An 18,677-nucleotide genomic window follows, 5' to 3' on the forward strand; every position below is an offset into this window, starting at 1 on the left:
GCTTACTCTAACGGCACCCACCATCCCCAGCGCAGGTTGGCGATGCCTTTACTCTTCTACTCTACAGACCCAGGTACCCAGGTCTCTGCAGCCTCGGGTGCCTCTGCTCACCCCTTTTAGCTCAGGTATGGCAACTGCTCCCTCTGCTGCTAGCCCTGGGGTACTGCACCTTCCCTCGTTTTCCCCAACCCTGCCTACTCCTTAGTAGCCCTTTCACCCAAGTCTCCCTGGCTACTCCGTTTGAATGAACACACCACCTCTCTCCTGCCCAGATGCTGTCCCTGAACTCCCTCACCCAGCCCCATCCATTCTCTCTCTCAACCACTCCCTTCTCACCATCGCCCTCCCACCCCCCTACTCCCCTCTTCCCTCCTCTGCTGCCCCTGTCCCTGCTCCAGCCTTGTCCCTAGTCTCCCAGCCCCCAGTAGCCAGGAGGAACGTCTGATAAATCAGGTGATATCAACCACCTGCCTCCTTCCCCCACTTAAATCCCTTCCAAAGCTCCCCTTTACTCTTAGGATAAATTCGAAGCTCCCTAGAGTGGCTGATAAAGTCTCTTACGATTTGTCCTCAAGTTCACTCCCCACGCACCCCATACCTCGTTCATGATAACCATTTCCAGGGCTCTGAAAAAGCCTTATCTCACAACTCCACACCTTTACACAGGCTGTGTCCTTTAGCACAACACACACACACACACACACACACACACACACACACACACACCCCTCCTCCTGTAGGATCTGAAAAAATTACTTGCTTTATTTAGGAAACCCCATTAACCCCAGCTCTTTGGCTCAGGCAAATGAACGTCTCTCTCTTTTGTGTTACCAGGATGCCCGAAAAGAGGAACAGTTTGTGACTCATGCATGGGGGCGTGGCTAGTGGAAGCCCCTGATTGAAGCAGGAAGGCGTGGCTGAAGCACGACTGATGAGTGGGGGTGTGACTAGTGGAAGAGCTAGGCTGATGGATGGGGGCGTGGCTAGTGGAAACCCGTAATTGACAGATGAGGGCGTAGCAAGTGGAGGAGCTTGGCTGACGAATCGGGACGTGGCTAGGGGAAACCCAAGACTGACGAATAGGGGCGTGGAGGCTGGAGGGGCGTGGCTAGTGGAAGCCCATGACTGACGGATGGGGGTGTGGCTAGTGGAGGAGAGAGGCTAATGATGGGGGCGTGGCTAGTGGAAGCTCATTACTGATGGTGGCGTGGCCAGTGGAAGAGCTTGGCGGCTGGACCCGGGCGCTGCTGCTGTATGTGGGTGTGTCCCGCAGACGACCACGGGCCGCAAAAACCCAGATTACCTGGTTTAACAGTTGCCCAAATCTCAGTCAGAGACCTTAATAGCCCCCTCCTCCTGAATCCCAGCTTCCCACGGGACTGTTTTTCAGGCAGAATTTCAAAGTTTTATGGCAACTTTTACAGAAATCACAGAAAAGAGACAGCGACTGATGATGAGCCGGGGGAGAGAAGGGTAGCGGGTAACGGGTCTGGGATGTTGGGGCTGAGCACAACAGGACGATAGAATGCTGAAAACCTGTGGGAAGCAGAAAGTTATGGGGGTAGCTGGGTCATCCTAGGGGTCCAAGGAGTGGGTGGCACTGCCCAAATGTGTCCTTTGGGCAGGAAACATCAACAGTAAGAAAATGCAGATGGCCTACCAACAGATGGATGGCCTCCAAAGTTAAAAATGCCCACCCAGATCCCTTGGCCCAGTCCCATCCCCCCACCCCCCCCACCCCCCATCAGGCAGAGATGTGGCAGCATTTGCTGGCTTGTAGCATTGGTCCTCTGGGACCCTCGGTCTCCTCTTCGAGGGTCCTGCCCGGATTAGCTGGCACTGAGGGCAAAATGAACCTTCCAGATTGTCAGGGGAGATCAGCTGGACTCGCTTTGATTCCCGGCCTCCTCCCCAAAGCTGGTTCTCATGGCTGAGGGAGTCTGCTGCCCTCTCAAAAGTTAAGTCTGTCACCCCCTTTTCCCAAGACATGCACCCTCCCGTGTCCCCCCTCCCCCAAACACACTATATACACACACAGGCCCCTCCCTCCAAGGCGTGGCTAGGCTCTCAGAGGTAGTGGAGGGCGAGTGGGGGCGCTGGAATGTCTGAAGTTGCAGGTTCAAAATGTGCCTTCTCCAGCTAAGCCCTGGGACCGAAACCCCAAACTTCTCCCCTCCCGTCTCCGAGCCTGGAGAATGAGTGTCCTCCCAAGAACCCGAGTGGAGGGATTGGAAAGGTGTGCGGCCTCCTCGCGCACACACCCACCCGCTCCTCCCCGCCGGGGCTGAGCGGAGCTCCCTGAGGGCTGGGGGGAAGGGCTGGGATCTGAGACGGCCTCTGACAGCCTCCTTCGAGGGTCCCCCAGGGAGGGTAGGTTCTGAGGCTCTGAGGCATGGGGTGAAATGGGGTGGGGGGGGGTCACTAGGGGAAGTGAGACTTTGGGGGAAGAGCCAGGCTGGGTGACCGAGGAGAGACACCTTAAAATCCCCAGGATGGTTACTGGGGGTGGTTCCCTTGGGAGGGGACTGGGGTGGAAATTTCCCCAGGGGTATGGACGGTCACCAACAGGATGGGCTGGAGTTGGGGTCACCGCAGGGGAGGAACCAGGGAGGCTCCCGAGAGGGAGAGGGAAGGCTGATCTACTGGGGACAGAGGACGGGGGCAATCAAAGCCCGGGGTGGGGGCGGAGAAGGGAGGCCGAGTCCCAGGAGAGGAGGCCGAGTCTGGAGGGAAAAGGAGACCAGGGTCCAAGAGCAGGTGCAGCTGAGTCCCTAGCCCCGGGCGGGCGGTGGGGACGAGTCTCTGCGCAAGGCCCTAGAAGCCCCGGATGTGGCAGTACGCCTCCAGGCTGGCGAAGAGGATATACAGGAGCCAGAGGCCCAGGAAGAGCGCGGTGGTGGCAAGCTTGGGTCCGCGCGGGCCGCCCAGCTCGCCGCCGATGTGCGGCCGGCGCCGGTACAGCAGCACGGCAATGCCCACGAAGGCGAAGACGGTGAAGAGCGTGACGGAGAAGGCCAGCGTGCCAGTGCGCACCTCGAAGGGGCGGCCCTGCACCGCCCAGTACACGGCGGCCACCGACCAGGCGACACCCAGGCCCAGGAACACGTTCACCGCGTTGGAGCCGGTCACATTGCCGATGGACGCGTCGGCGCACTGGTCCTGCAGCGCCGCCACCTTGCTGGCGAACGTGTCTGCGGGGCAGAGACACGCGGGTCGGAGGGGCTCTACGCGTCACCCACAGGGGCGGGCATCCGCCTGCCCCCGTCGCCTGCTTTCTGCGGGCAGTGTGGGCTCAAGGCCCCTGACCCCCACCCAAGAGGCAAAGTCCATCACCACCCCTTGGCCTGCTCGCCACTGGAACCGCCGCCTGCTTTCTGTGGGACTCATTCTCTTCTATGGGACTCACTGCCTGATTTTTTTTTTCTTTTTTCTCTGAGATGGAGTTTTGATCTGTCAGCCAGGCTGGAGTGCAGTGGCGTGATCTCGGCTTACTGCAACTTCCGCCTCCCGGGTTCAAGCGATTCTCCTGCCGCAGCCTCTGAGTAGCTAGGACTACAGTCGCCCGCCACGCCCTGCTAAGTTTTGTGTTTTTAGTAGAGACGGGGTTTCACCATGTTGGCCAGGCTGGTCTCGAACTCCTGACCTCAGGTGATCCACCCGCCTCAGTCTCCCAAAGTGCTGGGATTACAGGCGTGAGCCACTGCACCCGGCTACATTTTTTGTTTGTTTTGTTTTGAGACAGGGTCTTGCTCTGTTGCCCAGGCTGGAGAGGAGAGGTACAATCATGGCTCACTGCAGCTTCATCTTCCCCAGCTCATGTGATCCTTCCACCTTAGCCTCCCTAGCAGCTGGGATCACAGGCATGTGCCACCACGCCCAGCTAATTGTTTTATTTTTTGTAGAGACGGGGTTTCACCATGTTGCCCAGGCTGGTCTCAAACTCTTGGGCCCAAGCGATCCTCCTGCCTCAGCCTCCCAAAGTGCTGGGATTATAGGCGTGAGGCATCGTGCCCCACTTGCCCCCTCATCTTAGTTAAAACTTTCAGGTTTGGCTGGGCATGGTGGCTCACACCTATAATCCCAGCACTTTGGGAGGCAGAGGTGGGCAGATCACAAGATCAGGAGTTCGAGACCAGCCTGGCCAATATGGTGAATCCCCGTCTCTACTAAAAATGTAAAAATTAGCTGGGTGTGGTGGCAGGTGCCTGTAGTCTCAGCTACTCAGGAGGCTGAAGCAGAAGAATCGCTTGAACCTGGGAGGCGGAGGATGCAGTGAGCCGAGATCATGAGATTACTGCACTCCACCAAAAAAACCCAAAAAAAAACAACTTTGAGGTTCACTGGCCTCGTTCCTGTCATGTCCCCCAACATAGTTCCATGGACTCTTCTGTCTGGTTTCTTGGGGGATGGGGCATCAACAGCTTGTTTCTATGGAACCCACTGATTGATTGGCTTGTCTCACATTCGCACTGTCTTCCTGGGAACCCCTCTCCCCACAGCTGTCTCTTCCCCACCCTGCCACCTTCTCTCTACGAAATCCATTGTCTGGTTTCTAGCATTTCCTGCCACCTTAGTGTTATGGGACCTTCCACCTGGGTGCTTTTGGGGAAGATTCAATTCACATCTTGCAACTAGGGGACCCACTGCCTAGCTTCTATTACGCCCCACCTCCATATTTCTCTGAGACCTACCACATGGGCGCTGTGTGACTCCACCCACCTCATTTCAGCAGGATCCTGTGTTGCCCCTGCCTGGCTCATCTGAGATCCTACCCCACCAAGCCTACCCCACCACAGTCTCCCAAGGTGTTACCAGGGATGGAGGTGCCCAGGGCCACGAAGACAACAGCATTGACAGAGTCCTTGAGGCCAACGGTGCAGCCGAAGTGGGAGGCAAGGTCCCCAATGAGGGCGGTGAGCAGGCCGATGACCAGGATGGAGACGCCAAAGCAGGCCCAGCCGTGGCAGTACTCGGTGGGGGGCACGCAGGCAAAGAGCACCTTCCAGAACACCGTCAGGAAGTGCATCACGTAGTCAAAGCACGACGGCAGCCGCTCCTCCCGGGACCCGTCCTCCTCCTCCTCCTCGTCCCCTGTGGGCACATGACCCAGCTGGGGCACACACTCAGACTTCTTTCCTTGCCTACAGAGGCCCTGTTTTGTCTAACTTCCTGACAGCAAGTCCCACTGAATGAACTGCCTTCCCAGAATCCCTTGCACCTAAATGTAGCCAAGTCAACTGCTAAAAACAGTTTCCCAGAATCCCTTGAAGCTAGGAGCATGAATGGGCCCAGGTGAAAAATATTTACTTTCCCAGAATCCCTTGGATCTAAATATGGCTAAGCTAAAAACAGTTACTTCCCCAGAATACCTTGGAGCTAGGAGCATGACTGAGTCCAGGTAAAAAAACATTTACTTTCCCAGAATCCCTTGCACCTAAGTGTGGCCATGTTAGCAGCTAAAAACAGTTACTTTCCCTGCATCCTTTGAAGCTAGGAGTGTGAATGGGCCCACGTGAAAAATATTTACTTTCCCAGAATCCCTTGCACCTAAGTGTCACCATGTCAACAGCTAAAAACAGTTACTTTCCCTGCATCCTTGGAAGCTAGGAGTATGAATGGGCCCACATGAAAAAGATTTACTTTCCCAGAATCCCTGCACCTAAGTGTCACCATGTCAGCAGCTAAAAATAGTTACTTTCTCATAATCCCTTGAAGCTAGGAGTGTGAATGGGCCCAGGTGACAAATATTTACTTTCCCAGAATCCCTTGCACCTAAATGTGGCCAAGTCAGCAGCTAAAATCCGTTACTTTCCCAGAATCCGTTGCACCTAAATGTGGCCAAGTCAGCAGCTAAAACCCATTACTTTCCCAGAATCCCTTGAAGCTAGGAGCATCAATGGGCCCAGGTGAAAAATATTTACTTCCCCGGAACTGCTTGCAGCTAAATATGGCCAAGTCAACAGATAAAAACGGTTACTTTCCCACAATCCCTTGAAGCTAAAGGAGGCCACATCTGCCTAGCTAAAAATATCCAGTTTCCCAGGACCCTTTGCTGCCAGGGACAGCCATACCCCTAGCTAAAATTATTCCTTTTCCCAGAAGCCTTCACAGTTACCGAAAGCCAGGCCACAGCTAGAAGTATTCACTTCCTCGGATTCACTGCAGCTAACCAGAGCCACAGTCTCCACTAAATGTACTCACTTTCCCAGAATTCCTTGCAGCTAGAGGGCTATATACGCAGCCAAAATTAATCACTTTCCTAGAATCCCTTGAGGCTAGCAGCAGCCATGGCCTCAGATAAAAATATGGTATTCACTTTCCCAGAATCCCTTGCAGTTGGCAGTCGCCATATCCCTGGCTAAATACTTGTTTTGCCAGAATTCCTCCCGTGAGTGACCATCTGACCTAGTCTGGCAATGAGATAGAAACAGAGTTTCTGGAAAGCCCTGGCTTTCCTGATATGGGCATTGGGTTACGGATGTGTTTTCTGAGCTTTGTAAAGGATGCCTCATGCTTAGAGCTGTATCACCTATTGTGACCTAATTTGACCAGGTTTGGACCTGCAGTGCCTTTTTTTTTTTTTTTTTTTTTTTGAGACAGAATCTCTCTCCGTTACCCAAGCAGTAGTGCGATCTCAGCTTACTGTAACCTCCACCTCCTGGGTTCAAGTGATTCTCATGCCTCAGTCTACTGAGTAGCTAGAATCGCAGGTGTGCACCACCCTACCTGGCTGATTTTTTTGTATTTTTACTAGAGACGGGATTTCGCCATGTTGGCCAGGCTGGTCTTGAACTCCTGGCCTCAAGTGATCTGCCCTCCTAGACCTCTCAAAGTGTTGGGATTACAGGTGTGAGCCACCGTGCCCAGCCGACCTGCAGTGGCTTCCGTAACCTGAAAGCCTTAATGCAGTGTTTTGTTTACCTCACCATAAGCTGATTAGTATAAAGCAATGAATGAGAATCAATGACCACACTTGTGTGTGGCACGCATGACATCTGGAAGGATGCTGAGAACGAACGTAGCTCCTGACCAGTCACTGCTGAGCGCATCCCTAACTGATGTAAGACACAGCTGAGGTCAGAGCAGGGAGGCCACGCTCTTTGGGAGTGAGGGGGCTGCTATTATTGCAGAAGTTGGGGCTTCTGCCTGCCCTGCTCCAAATCCTTCCTTGGTTCTGTACTACCTTCAAATCCAGGCCCAAACACCTAGGCTTGGCATTCTGTGGACTCTGGCTTCAGCTGACTTCCCCAGCTGCTCCCCTCTACAGGGAGGCTTGTGATTATGACTGTCACTCTGAAATCACCTCTCTGGTGTCCAACCCTGGATCCACTGTGTGATCCTGAATCAGTGTCCTCACCCCTCTGGGCTTCTGGGTGCCTATCTGTGATCAATGATTGGACCTGCTTCATGGGAAGCTTGTGATGACCGAATGAGTGCTGTCAACGGTGCCTCGGACACCTCCAGAGTTATTACTATTGTTTCGATTGTTATTACTGAAGGCCTTTTTTTGGTGCCTGGGGGAAATTCAAAGATGCTCCATGCCAAGTCCAGCCTGCAAGGAGCTTACAGTAGGAAGGGAGGTAAAGGAAGTACAAAAGCACCTCTGCGTGCAAGATGCGACCCGACTCATCCCCTAAGGGAGTGAGGACTGCCCTTCTCCCTCACCCCTCCAGCAGCTCTGTGCTCGCACAGCAAAGAACCAAAAGGCACGAGCTGGACAAAGCGCAAAGTGACCAAGCTCTGATCCAGACACTGTGGATATGTTAATTAAAATGAGTTCACACAGGAAATAAATTTTCAACCATGTCTGGCACTCAAGACATGATAAGGTCAGCCGGGCACAGTGGCTCACACCTGTAATCCCAACACTTTGGAAGGCCGAGGTGGGCAGATCACTTGAGGTCAGGAGTTCAAGACCAGCCTGGCCAACATGGTGAAACCCCATCTCTACTGAAAATACAAAACTTAGCCAGACATGGTGGTGTGTGTCTGTAATCCCAGCTACTCAGGAGGCTGAGGCAGAAGAATCGCTTGAACCTAGGAGGCGGAGGTTGCAGTGAGCTGAGATTGCACCACTGCACTCCAGCCTGGACGACAGACTGAGACTATGTATCTCAACAACAACGACAAAAAAAAAAAAAGAGAGAGAGACATGATAGGGTCACCATTGTCATCATCAGGATTATTATTACTGTTATTGTTATGTTATTATTCTTCCTCCACCCCGGTCTAATCACCTGATCTAACCACCTGGTTTCTATAAACCCAGGGCCCAATGTATGCTGGGTCTCTGCGACCACCACCTCACACCTCGTTTCAGTTCCGCCTCATCCTCTATCTCCACTAAGTCCCTAGAGGAAATGTTCCGAAGCTCAAAGAGCCCTTTGCCATCTCCCCATTGTTCGTGGAATGAACCTCAAAGGAGCCTCTGCAGGGCCCAGGTTTGTTTTTTTTTTTTTTTTCCGGCAACGGAGTTTCGCTCTTGTTGCCAGGCTGGAGTGCAATGGCACAATCTCGGCTCACCGCAACCTCTGCCTCCCGAGTTCAAGCGATTCTCCTGCTTCAGTCTCCTGAGTAGCTGGGATTACAGGCGCAGGCCACCATGTGCGGCTAATTTTGTATTTTTAGTAGAGACGGGGTTTCTTCATGTTGGTCAGGCTGGTCTGGAACTCCTGACCTCAGGTAATCCGCCCACCTCAGCCTCCCAAAGTGCTGGGATTACAGGTGTGAGCCACCGCACCCGCCCTCTCCTGCTAGTTTCTACAACCTCTGCCCACACCCTATCCAGCCTCTCCACTTTCCTCCCACAAGCTCTCTCTAGCTCCAGGGGCTTCCCCCATTCAAAACCCTCCATGGCTCCCCAGTGTGTTCAAAATGCCACCGAAGCTCCCTGCGGTGGCCCAGAAGGAACAGTGTGGAAATCTGCCGATTTCCAGCCTCGTCCTGGTACCTCTTCCTCCTGCCCAATGCCAGGCACCCACCCAAAAAATGTGCCATCTCGCACACCCCAGGGCTTCTGTGCTTGGCTGCCCCTCTGCCTGAAACACTCTCCCTGTCTTCTCCCTCCTCCTGGCTGACATCTTTTCCCATTTGAAGACTCAGCTCAGAAGCCACCCCCTCCAGGAAGCCCTCCCAGACTTTCAGGCTGGATCAGGAACCGCATCACGGCTTTCCTCCGGGTCTCCCATCCCAGCCCTGCCTACTCTGGGTTGTCTCTCTCTTGTGACATGTCTGTCTCCCTCACTGGATTGTAAGCTCCATGGGGACAGGGCCAGGAATGTCTCGGTCACTTCTGTGTCCCTGGCAATGTCTCACACAGGGTCGGGCCCAGAAGATCCCTTAGAAGTATGTCAGAAGAATGTGGCTTCAGAGGGAGATGCCACTTCGTTTCTACTGGGCAAACAGTCTGGTGTTTCTAGGCCTGCTGCCTGGTATTTTTCCAGCCCCTAAGCCTGGTTTCTTTTGATCCCACTCACCCAGTTTCTTTGCAACCACAATTCCATGTATGCCTTCAGTCCCCAAGAGCTGGGGCCTTAACCCTGACGTTATGTAAGAGACTGAAGCCCTGAGCTCCGACCTCGGGCCTTTTCTGCACTCCCTGTGGGACTTCAGGCCACTCTCTCCTCTGTCTCTGAGCCTCAGTCTCCCCAATCCGTATCACAAAGGGCCTGTGTTGGCTTCCAAGACCGTCTGTGGGTCCAAGTGTCATAGTGTCTCTAGCCACAAGGGGGCAGTGTGGGCCTGTCTGAGGCCAAGGAGGGTGGTGACCAGCGCAGGTGGGAGAGAGCTGGGTGCCCTGGCCACTGTCTCCAGGGCAACGGAGGAACCCAGGCTCTCTCTGGGGTGACCACGCGATTTAACCTGTTCCCACCCTCCTGATGCCTGACGCTGTGAGAAAGCCCAGGCTGGGAACCCTCCCGGTTCAGCCAAGAGCCAAACATAAACCCTCCCAGCTTCCTCCCAGCAGCTCCAGCTGCCACCTCTCCTGTCTCTGCCGTTTCTGAGTCCCCGTCTACCTGCCTCTCCATCTCCCCAGCCCATTCCAGTTTCACCATTCATTCTGTCTCATGTCTTGTCCATGTCTCTGATTCTCCCTGTGTATTTCTGTGTGTGTGTCTCTCCTGTTTGTATTTTTCTTTTAGAGACAGGGTCTTGCTCTGTTGCCCAGGCTGGAGTGCAGGGGCACGATCACGGCTCATTGCAGCCTCAAACTCCTGGCCTCAAGTAATCCTCCCTCCTCAGCCTCCCAAAGCACTGGGATTCCAGGTATGAGCCACCGTGCCCGGACTGTTTCTTTATCTTTGTGCCTGTCTCTCCGTTCATTTCTCCCCCTTTCCCTGTGTCTCTGTCTCTCCATCCTTCTCTCTTCTCTCTCCTCCCTCCCCACTTACCTGCGCTCACCGTAATTGCCTCTAAAAACTGCTCCCTCCATGAATGGGTCCCGATTACCAAGGCCAAGTTCGTTTTCTTGATGAGTTTATCCACCGTGTTCTGGGGACGAGAGGGTGGGAGAAAGGTCACTGCCCCTGAGCCAACCAGGGAATCTCCATGTGGGGTCCTGGGTCGGGGGCTCACAGCCTGTGCCCAGGGGTCCTCAACTTTCCACACCCCAGTTCTGAAGGCAAGCGAGGGAAAGGGAGGCATGTGCTGTCCGTGGTCCTGACGTGGGACCCTCGTTTGGCCCGCCCTTGGGAATCTTCTGGCTCCCCACTTTCCAGACCCTCCCCAAGGAAATGACCCAGGCCAGACTCCAGGAAGGTTAGGCCCCAGAAAATCACCTTAAAATCATACGACTCCTCGATGATGACCTCCAGCCGGCAGTTTTCCCCAAGAACTGGCTTGCCCATCTCTGCTATCCTCCGAGCCTCCTCCTCCTCAGCTGTTAGCTTCCTGTCCCCATCCCCTGCAGCATGAGGGATGGGGGTTAGACTCCCGGGAGACCTACCTAACTGGGCCTGTGATGCCTTTACTACTTGTACCCATAGTTAGAGAGAGCCTATCTGTTCTTCCTCTGGGAAGCTCCTTGGTGACTCCTCCCAGCCTCCCACCTGACCACCGTCTCTTTCAGCCCCGAGGCCCAGCTCCCATGGGCTGGTCCATGACCTTTAGTTGGTGGGCTCTGGGGTTCGTATGGGTAGAGGCTGTGAGACCTTAGGCAATGCCTGAGCCTCTCTGTGCCTTAGTTTTCATATCTGTAAAATGGGCACAATAATTAGTACCTACCTCATGGGATGGTTGTGAGACTTAAATGAGTTAATTCGTGTGAAGTGCTTAGAACAGTGCCTAGCACGCAATCAATATTCGATACATGCTGTTATCTTTATTATTATCACCAACATTATCATCATTGCCGCCACCCTGATAGGGGAGGCCAGGTCTCTACATCCAGTTTCTGGAAACATCCTAGAATGTGGTTGAGGTGGTGAGGAAGGGGGAGGACACCGATTTTGGCACAAATCTTGGAACCAGACCCACCTACATCCTGGTCCTGAGCTCACTTCTCTCCCCAAAATATGCTGACCCCTGACTCCAAGCCCAGCAGCAGCCCAACCCTAATTCTGGTCCCTAACTTTGAGCTTGACTCTCACTGTGGCCCCAAATGGAAGCCTGTCATCAACACTGACTCCAAACCCCAACCCTCAGCCCTGGGTCTGACCTCAGCACAACCCTAGCCCTAAACCCTAATCCCGACTCTAACATTCACCATAACCTGGAGCATCAATAACCCCAAGCCAAATCCCAAACTCCATCTCCAGATCTAACTCCAGTCCTACACCTGACCCCAAACCTCAGTCCCAACTCCCAGCTCTGACACCATCACTCATGAGGAGCTTGACCACGTGGCAGAGGCTGAAGTGTGTTCACTTGAACCTGTTTCCTCTCCTTCCTGGGCAAAGAGCTGAACTACATTTCCCAGCCTCCCTTGCAGCTGGGCGTGGCCATGGCTTGAGTTAGGGACACTAGAACGTGGGCAGAAGTGATGATCAGTCCCTCCAGGCTTAGCCCCGAAAACCTCCCTTGTGAGTCTCCAAACTCCCTTGCCCTGTTCACTAGCAGCAAATTCAGGTAAAACGCCAAAGCTTCCTGGCACAGTGGAGTCACAAGATGAAATGGCCACATGGCAGAAGAAAGCCACCCACCAACTAGGAACACTCTTGTAAAACTTTGCCTGAGAGGCCGGGTGCAGTGGCTTATGCCTGTAATCTCAGCACTTTGGGAGGCCAAGGCAGGTGGATCACCTGAGGCCAGGAGTTCAAGACCAGCCTGGCCAACAATGGTGAAACCCTGTCTCTACTAAAAATACAAAAAATTAGCCAGGTGTGGTGGCAGGTGCCTGTAATCCCAGCTACTCGGGAGGCTGAGGCAGGCGAATCGCTTGAACTTGGGGGGCGGAGGTTGCCATGAGCCAAGATCGCGCCATTGCACTCTAGCTTGGGCAACAAGAGCGAAACTCCATCCCAAAACAAAAACAAAAACAAAAACAAAGAAACAAACAAAAAACAACTTTGCCTGAGCAAGAAATAACTTTTTTCTTTCTTTTCTACTTCCTTCCTTCCTTCCTTCTTTCCTTCCTTCCTTCCTCCCTTCCTCCCTTCCTCCCTTCCTCTCTCTCTTCCTCTCTCTCTCTTTCTTACTTTTCTGAGATGGAGTCTCACTCTGTCACACAGGCTGGAGTGCAGTGGGCACGATCTCGGCTCACTGCAACCTCCACATTCTAGGATCAAGTGATTCTCCTGCCTCAGGCTCCCGAGTAACTGGGATTACAGGCGCATGCACCACCATGCCCGGCTAATTTTTGTATTTTTAGTAGAGACGGGGTTTCGCCATGTTGGTTAGGCTGGTCATGAACTCCTGACCTCAAGTGATCCGCCCGCCTGGGCCTCTCAAAGTGCTGGGATTACAGGCATGAAGCAATGTGCCCAGTCAAGAAATAACTTTTATTGTGTGAAGCCCCAGGGATTTGTGGATCAGTTTGTTATAGCAGCTTATACTGCTTCCTCCAACAAATACAATCTTTAGTCTAACCCTAATCTTAACCTCAGATCCCAATTCTAATCTTGACTCCACAACGACTTTTCCATCTCCAAGCTACTGACCCTAGCCCCAACTCTTAGTCCAATCTCTGACCTTGGCCCCAATTCTAACCTAAATTCCTCAAATTCTATTACTCACCTCAAAGTCCAACTTTAGCTTTGACCTAGATCTGACTCCAATTTTAATCTTATCCCACCAGAAACCCAGGAAGCAACCTCCACTGTGACTCTCATCTTAATATGGTCTTAACACCGATCTCCAGTCCAAATGCCACCCCACCCCTAATCAACCCCAAACTGGATCCTCTCTGACCCCACTCTCACAAACCCAGATCTGATTGGATGACTTACAACCCTGACTATAGACAGAGTCTTTTTTTTTTTTTTTTCTTTTGAGATGGAGTCTTGCTTTGTCGCCCAGGCTGGAGTGCAGTGGTGCAATCTTGGCTCACTGCAACCTCTGCCTCCTGGGTTCAAGCGATTCTTGTGCCTCAGCCTCCCAACTAGCTGGGATTCCAGACGCCTGTCATCACATTCAGCTAGTTTTTTTTTTTTTTTTTTTTTTTAAGGCAGAGTTTCGCTTTTGTTCCCCAGCCTGGAGTGCAATGGCACAATCTCGGCTCACCGCAACCTCCACCTCCCGGGTTCAAGCGATTCTCCTGCCTCAGCCTCCTGAGTAGCTGGGATTACAGGAGTGCATCATCAGGCCCGGCTAATTTTGTATTTTTAGTAGAGATGGGGTTTCACCATGTTGGTCAGGCTGCTCGCTAACTCCTGACCTCGGGTGATCCACCCTCCTCAGTCTCCCAAAGTGCTGGGATTACAGGCATGAGCCACCGCACCCGGCCTCACCCAGGTAATTTTTGTATCTTTACAAGAGACGGGGGTTTCACCATGTTACAGACATAATCTTGACCTCCAAAATGCTCACTGTAATCTCAAACTCACACCGGCACCACCAACTCTCAGGCCAGCCCCCATCGTCCCCCAGCCCTCAATCTGCCTTTATCTCACCTCCAATCTGCCTCAAACCCAACCTGGAAGGGTAACTTTGGGGCTGGGACCCTCCCCCAGGCCCTCTTCCAGTGGCTCCTCCCCACTCAGAGCCCAGAGGTGACTTCACTCACCTTGATTGAGTAGCAGAGCTGGGGAGAAACAGAGACAGGCAGACAGTGAGATCAGTTCCCCACGAAGCTCAGGTCCACGAGCTTTAAGGAGTGCCTGCAATTGAGCCCCTGAAAGTCCCCCAACCCTGGACCCCTTAATTCTCCCACAGCCCACTGGCCACCTCTCACCTGAAATCCCTCGTTTAAGCCACTGGGGCTGGCCCAGCTCAATGAAGAAATTATCCTTTTTCTCATATTCCTCGTCATCAACTATCTTCACCTGAAGAGTTTTCCTGTGAGTGGGGCAAAGGGGGAGGCAGAACACCCAGCATAAGCCTCCCAGAATCACCAAGAATCACCAAGCAGCCCTCCTGGCAGCCAACCAGTTTTCCCAGCACCTCCTCTGTCCCAGACCCCAGACTCTCATTGAATCCTCACCACCACGCAGGGACGAAGGCTCTATTATCATCCCCATTTGACAGAAACAAAACCAGGCACTGGTAAGGAAGCTGAGTCTGATTAAAGTAAAGCATTCCGGGGGTGGTGGCTCTGCCTGTCACCCCAGAACTTTGGGAGGCTGAGAGGGAGAGTTACTTGAGGCCAGGAGTTCGAGACCAGCCTGGGCAATATATTGAGATCCCATCTCTATTTATATTAAATAATTTATTTCAAAAAATAGGCTGAGCACGGTGGCTCATGCCTGTAATCCCAGCACTTTGGAAGGCCAAGGCGGGCGGATCACGAGGTCAAGAGATTGAGACCATCCTGGCCAACATGGTGAAACCCTGTCTCTACTAAAAATACAAAAATTAGCTGGGTGTGGTGGCGTGCGCCTGTAGTCCCAGCTACTCAGGAGGCTGAAGCAGGAGAATCGCTTGAACCTGGGAGATGGAGGTTGCAATGAGCTGAGATTACGCCACTGCACTCCAGCCTGGCAACAGAGCGAGACACCATCTCAAAAAATAATAATAATAATAATAATAAAAGTAAAGCAGTATGAGCTCATGGTTGAGACAGGTTTTGAACACACAACTGTCAGAATCCAGACTGTTAACCCCTGCGCTCCAGCCCAGCCACTATTGTCTCCTACCCTAGATTACTAGTTGCCTCCTAAATAATCTCATGCTTCAGCTTCATCCGCACCGCCCCAGTCTGTTCTTCCAAGAGCAGCCAGAGTGATCCTGATAGAACCAAGGTCAGACTGGGTCCGTCCCCTGTGCAAAACATTTGCATGGCTCTATCTCTCAAAGAATGAAAGGCAAGGTCCTTAGAATGGCCCACAAGACCCCCTGCAATCTAGTACTCATTCTCTTTCTGGCCTCTTTGCTATTCCTTGAACAAGCCAGGCCTGCTTATGCCTCAGGGCTTTTGCGCTGGCTGTTCCCTCTGCCTAGAACACTCTTCCCTGAGGCTCACTTCCTCAGTTCTTCCAGTTTTTCATTCAAACTTCACCTTCTCAATGAGGCCCACTCCTTCCATCTTATTTAATAGTGAAATCCCTCACTGCTCCCACCCCAGCACTCCTTTACACTGCTCTGTTGTCTTTCTTTTTAGTGTATTTATTATTATTTTTGGAGACCAGGTCTTGCTGTGTCACCCAGGTTGGAGTGCAGTGGTGCAATCATAGCTCAATGCAGCCTCAAACTCCTGGGCTCAAGCGATCCTTTTGCCTCAGCCTCTCACGTAGCTGGGACTACAGGCATGCACCACCATGCTCAGTTAATTTTTTATGTTTTGTGGCGATGGGGTCTCACTACATTGCCCAGGCTGGTCTTGAACTCCTGGCCTCAAGTGATCCTCCCATCTTGGCCTCCCAAAGTGCTGGGATTACAGATGTGAGCCACAGTACCTGGCCTGTCTTCTTTAAATATCACCTTCTAACACCCTCTAACATTTATTTAGTTTATTGTTCATTATTTACCATTTGCTTCCCCATTTTTAAATTTAAGTTCCCCCAGGTAAGTTCATTTATGCTTTTTGTTCTATCTCCAACACCCAGAACAGTCTCTGGCATGGAGCACACCCTCCATACATATTTCGCTAACTCCAATCTTCAGCACAGAAAATCCTCGGCTTCCTGTTTTCCATCCCAACCAGATTTGGAGAGTTAACCAAGTACTGATGCTAACTGATTTTCTCAGCATCTCTGCTCCTATGGTAACCAGGGGGTGGCAGGAAACAGCCAAAAGTTACCTGTCACCTTCAGGCACACAACCCACACCCCTTGACCCCGAAGATCCACAAACCCAGAGTGCCCACAACTCTGCCACTGGCAACTCTTTCAGCTGTAGGAACCATGTAGTCCCACAAGGCCTGGCCCCAGAACCCAGAAACACAAACACCCAGCCCACACAGTCACCCAATCGAGGAAGCACAGCCGATCACACCGCCCACACCCACACGCCATCACACCCTACAGCCGTTCCCACTGCAGTGGCAAGACTGCATGGACCAGATGCCCGTCAGTTAGCACGACTCCCCCACCACAGCCTTGGTGACATCGCCACCCTGCAGCCCCTCACTGCGGTACCACCTAGACGCTCGTACCTTACATCTCACTCCTGACGCCTCTTGGTGTCTCTTTACTTCCTTCAGTGGCTCTCTGCATCTCTGTCCCTACATTTTCCATCATCTTTTCTCTCTCTGCCTCTCTCAGCTTCTCTGGGTCTATCTCTCCATCTCTGACTCTGTCTGTCTCTGATTCTCCAGCAGTCTCTCTCTCTGACTCTGACTCTCTCCGTTCTCTGTCTCAGTCTCTTCTCATCTTTCTGCCCTCCCTTTTTCTGAGACAAAGTCTCGCTCTGTTGCCCAGGCTGGAGTGCAGTGGCATAATCATGGCTCACTGCAGCCTTGATCTCCAGGACTCAAGCAATCCTCCCACCTCAGCCTCCTAAGTAGCTGGAAATATAAGCATGCCCCACCACACCTGGATACTTTTAAATATTTTATAGAGACAAGATCTCACTATGTTGCCCAGGTTGGTCTTGAATTCCTGGCCTCAAGTGATCCTCCCACCTTGGCCTCCCCTGTGCTGCGGTTACAGGTGTGAGTCACCGCACCCGGTCCGCCCTTCTTTATCTGGATTCTTCTCTCCCTGTCTCTGTCTCTCAGAGTCTAAAGAACGGAGTAACCAAAGTCAACGCACTTCAAGCAGAAGAGTTTCAATCAGGCAGTCATTCAAAAGACGCATCTCAACACACAAACACGCACAAGACACAGCGACACCCGCGCAAGGACAGGCGCACACAAGACGGCCATGTGGGGACATCCGCCCACCTCCACCCTCCTGGTTCCAGGATATTTTCAATTTTCTGTGGGTGGAAAGAAAGGGCCGCCCCCGACCTCGGCAAGGGCTGTGAGCTGTCCGCGGTGCTGAAATGCTGGGGCCGGCGAGGAGGGAGGGTCTCCGGAGACATGCTCTTCATACACCGTGACACACACAGACAGCTGCCGACACAGTGACACGCTGACAGGGTGACACACACACACCTCTGTCGCTCACTCTCGCAGACACGCTGCGATCCGCTGACACACAGTGACTGACGTACAGTGACAGGCACGCCAACTGCGCCCTGGTAGATGCGCCCTCAGAGGACCCAGACGCAGGAGAATCCCAGTGCGCAGGAATCAGCAAGAGGGTCTCGAGTTAGACCAAAGCAGGACTTCCTGATATCAAAGGAAGCAGATTTCCTCCCCAGCCTGCCCCCTTGTTTCCTGAAACCTCCATTCTCCTGCCCTCCCCTGCCGGCCTCTGATCTCTGACCCAGTCTCCTCCTCTCCTGTCTCTCACTGACTCCAACTCCCTTTTCTCTCTGCCGCATCGTGAGAACCTCTTCTTCCCTGGGCCAGAGTCTCTCTCCTCCATGAGTGTCTTTATCGCCTCCGTGTCTCTCTGCCTTTCAGTCTCCCTCCATCTCAGTCTCTCAATATCCACCTCTCTCCCTCTCTCGAGGCATCTCTCTCTGTGTTTTTTTTTTTGTTTTTTTTTGTTTTTTTTTTTTTGAGATGGAGTTTCGCTCTTTGCCCAGGCTGGAGTGCAATGGTGCGATCTCGGCTCACTGCAACCTTTGCCTGCTGGGTTCAAGCGATTCTCCTGTTTCAGCCTCCCGAGTAGCTGGAATTACAGGTGTATGCCACCAAGCCTGGCTAATTTTTGTATTTTTAGTAGGCACGGGTTTCATCCTATTGGTCAGGCTGGTCTCAAACTCCTGACCTCAAGTGATCCACCCGCTTTGGCCTCCCAAAGTGCTGGGATTACAGGCGTGAGCCACCGCGCCCGGCCTCTAAGTTCCTGGCTTTCTGTGTCTCTCTGTTCCGTTGCTCTCTCCAGTTCTGTTATTCTGTCTTCAGCTCTCCCTGCGTCTATCTCTGGGTCTCTGTCTCGGTGTCTCTCATGCTCTCCTGCCACCCTGTCTCCGTGTGTCTCTCCTCCATCTCTGAGTTGCTCCTCTAGCCCAGCTGCTTCAAAGCGCCTCTAATTAGCGCCTGCCCATCAGAGGAAGGAAGAGTTTCCCTGAACACTAATTAGCCTCCTGTT

The 18,677-nt window shown here is 52.8% G+C and overlaps 1 protein-coding gene across 6 annotated transcripts in view; it reads right to left on the reverse strand.

Moving 5' to 3' along the window:
- Positions 1–1,382: 1,382 nt before the first annotated feature.
- Positions 1,383–18,677, reverse strand: part of SLC8A2 (solute carrier family 8 member A2) — a 44,707-nt gene continuing 27,412 nt past the window's right edge. For 2 of the 6 annotated variants that reach the window (XM_045380244.3, XM_045380247.3), the window contains 6 exons: positions 14,330–14,433; positions 14,162–14,179; positions 10,779–10,903; positions 10,392–10,491; positions 4,813–5,091; positions 1,383–3,191 (listed from right to left, as the gene is read on the reverse strand). In XM_045380244.3, coding sequence (XP_045236179.1) covers positions 2,815–3,191; positions 4,813–5,091; positions 10,392–10,491; positions 10,779–10,903; positions 14,162–14,179; positions 14,330–14,433 — 1,003 coding nt within the window. In that variant the 3' untranslated portion in view covers positions 1,383–2,814. The remainder of the gene's footprint in view (positions 3,192–4,812; positions 5,092–10,391; positions 10,492–10,778; positions 10,904–14,161; positions 14,180–14,329; positions 14,434–18,677) is intronic. The other 4 variants (XM_045380245.3, XM_045380249.3, XM_045380246.3 and 1 more) reach the window with 3 other exon arrangements.

This window comes from Macaca fascicularis, chromosome 19 (assembly GCF_037993035.2).
Source record: "Macaca fascicularis isolate 582-1 chromosome 19, T2T-MFA8v1.1".
Classification (NCBI taxonomy): Eukaryota; Metazoa; Chordata; class Mammalia; order Primates; family Cercopithecidae; genus Macaca; species Macaca fascicularis.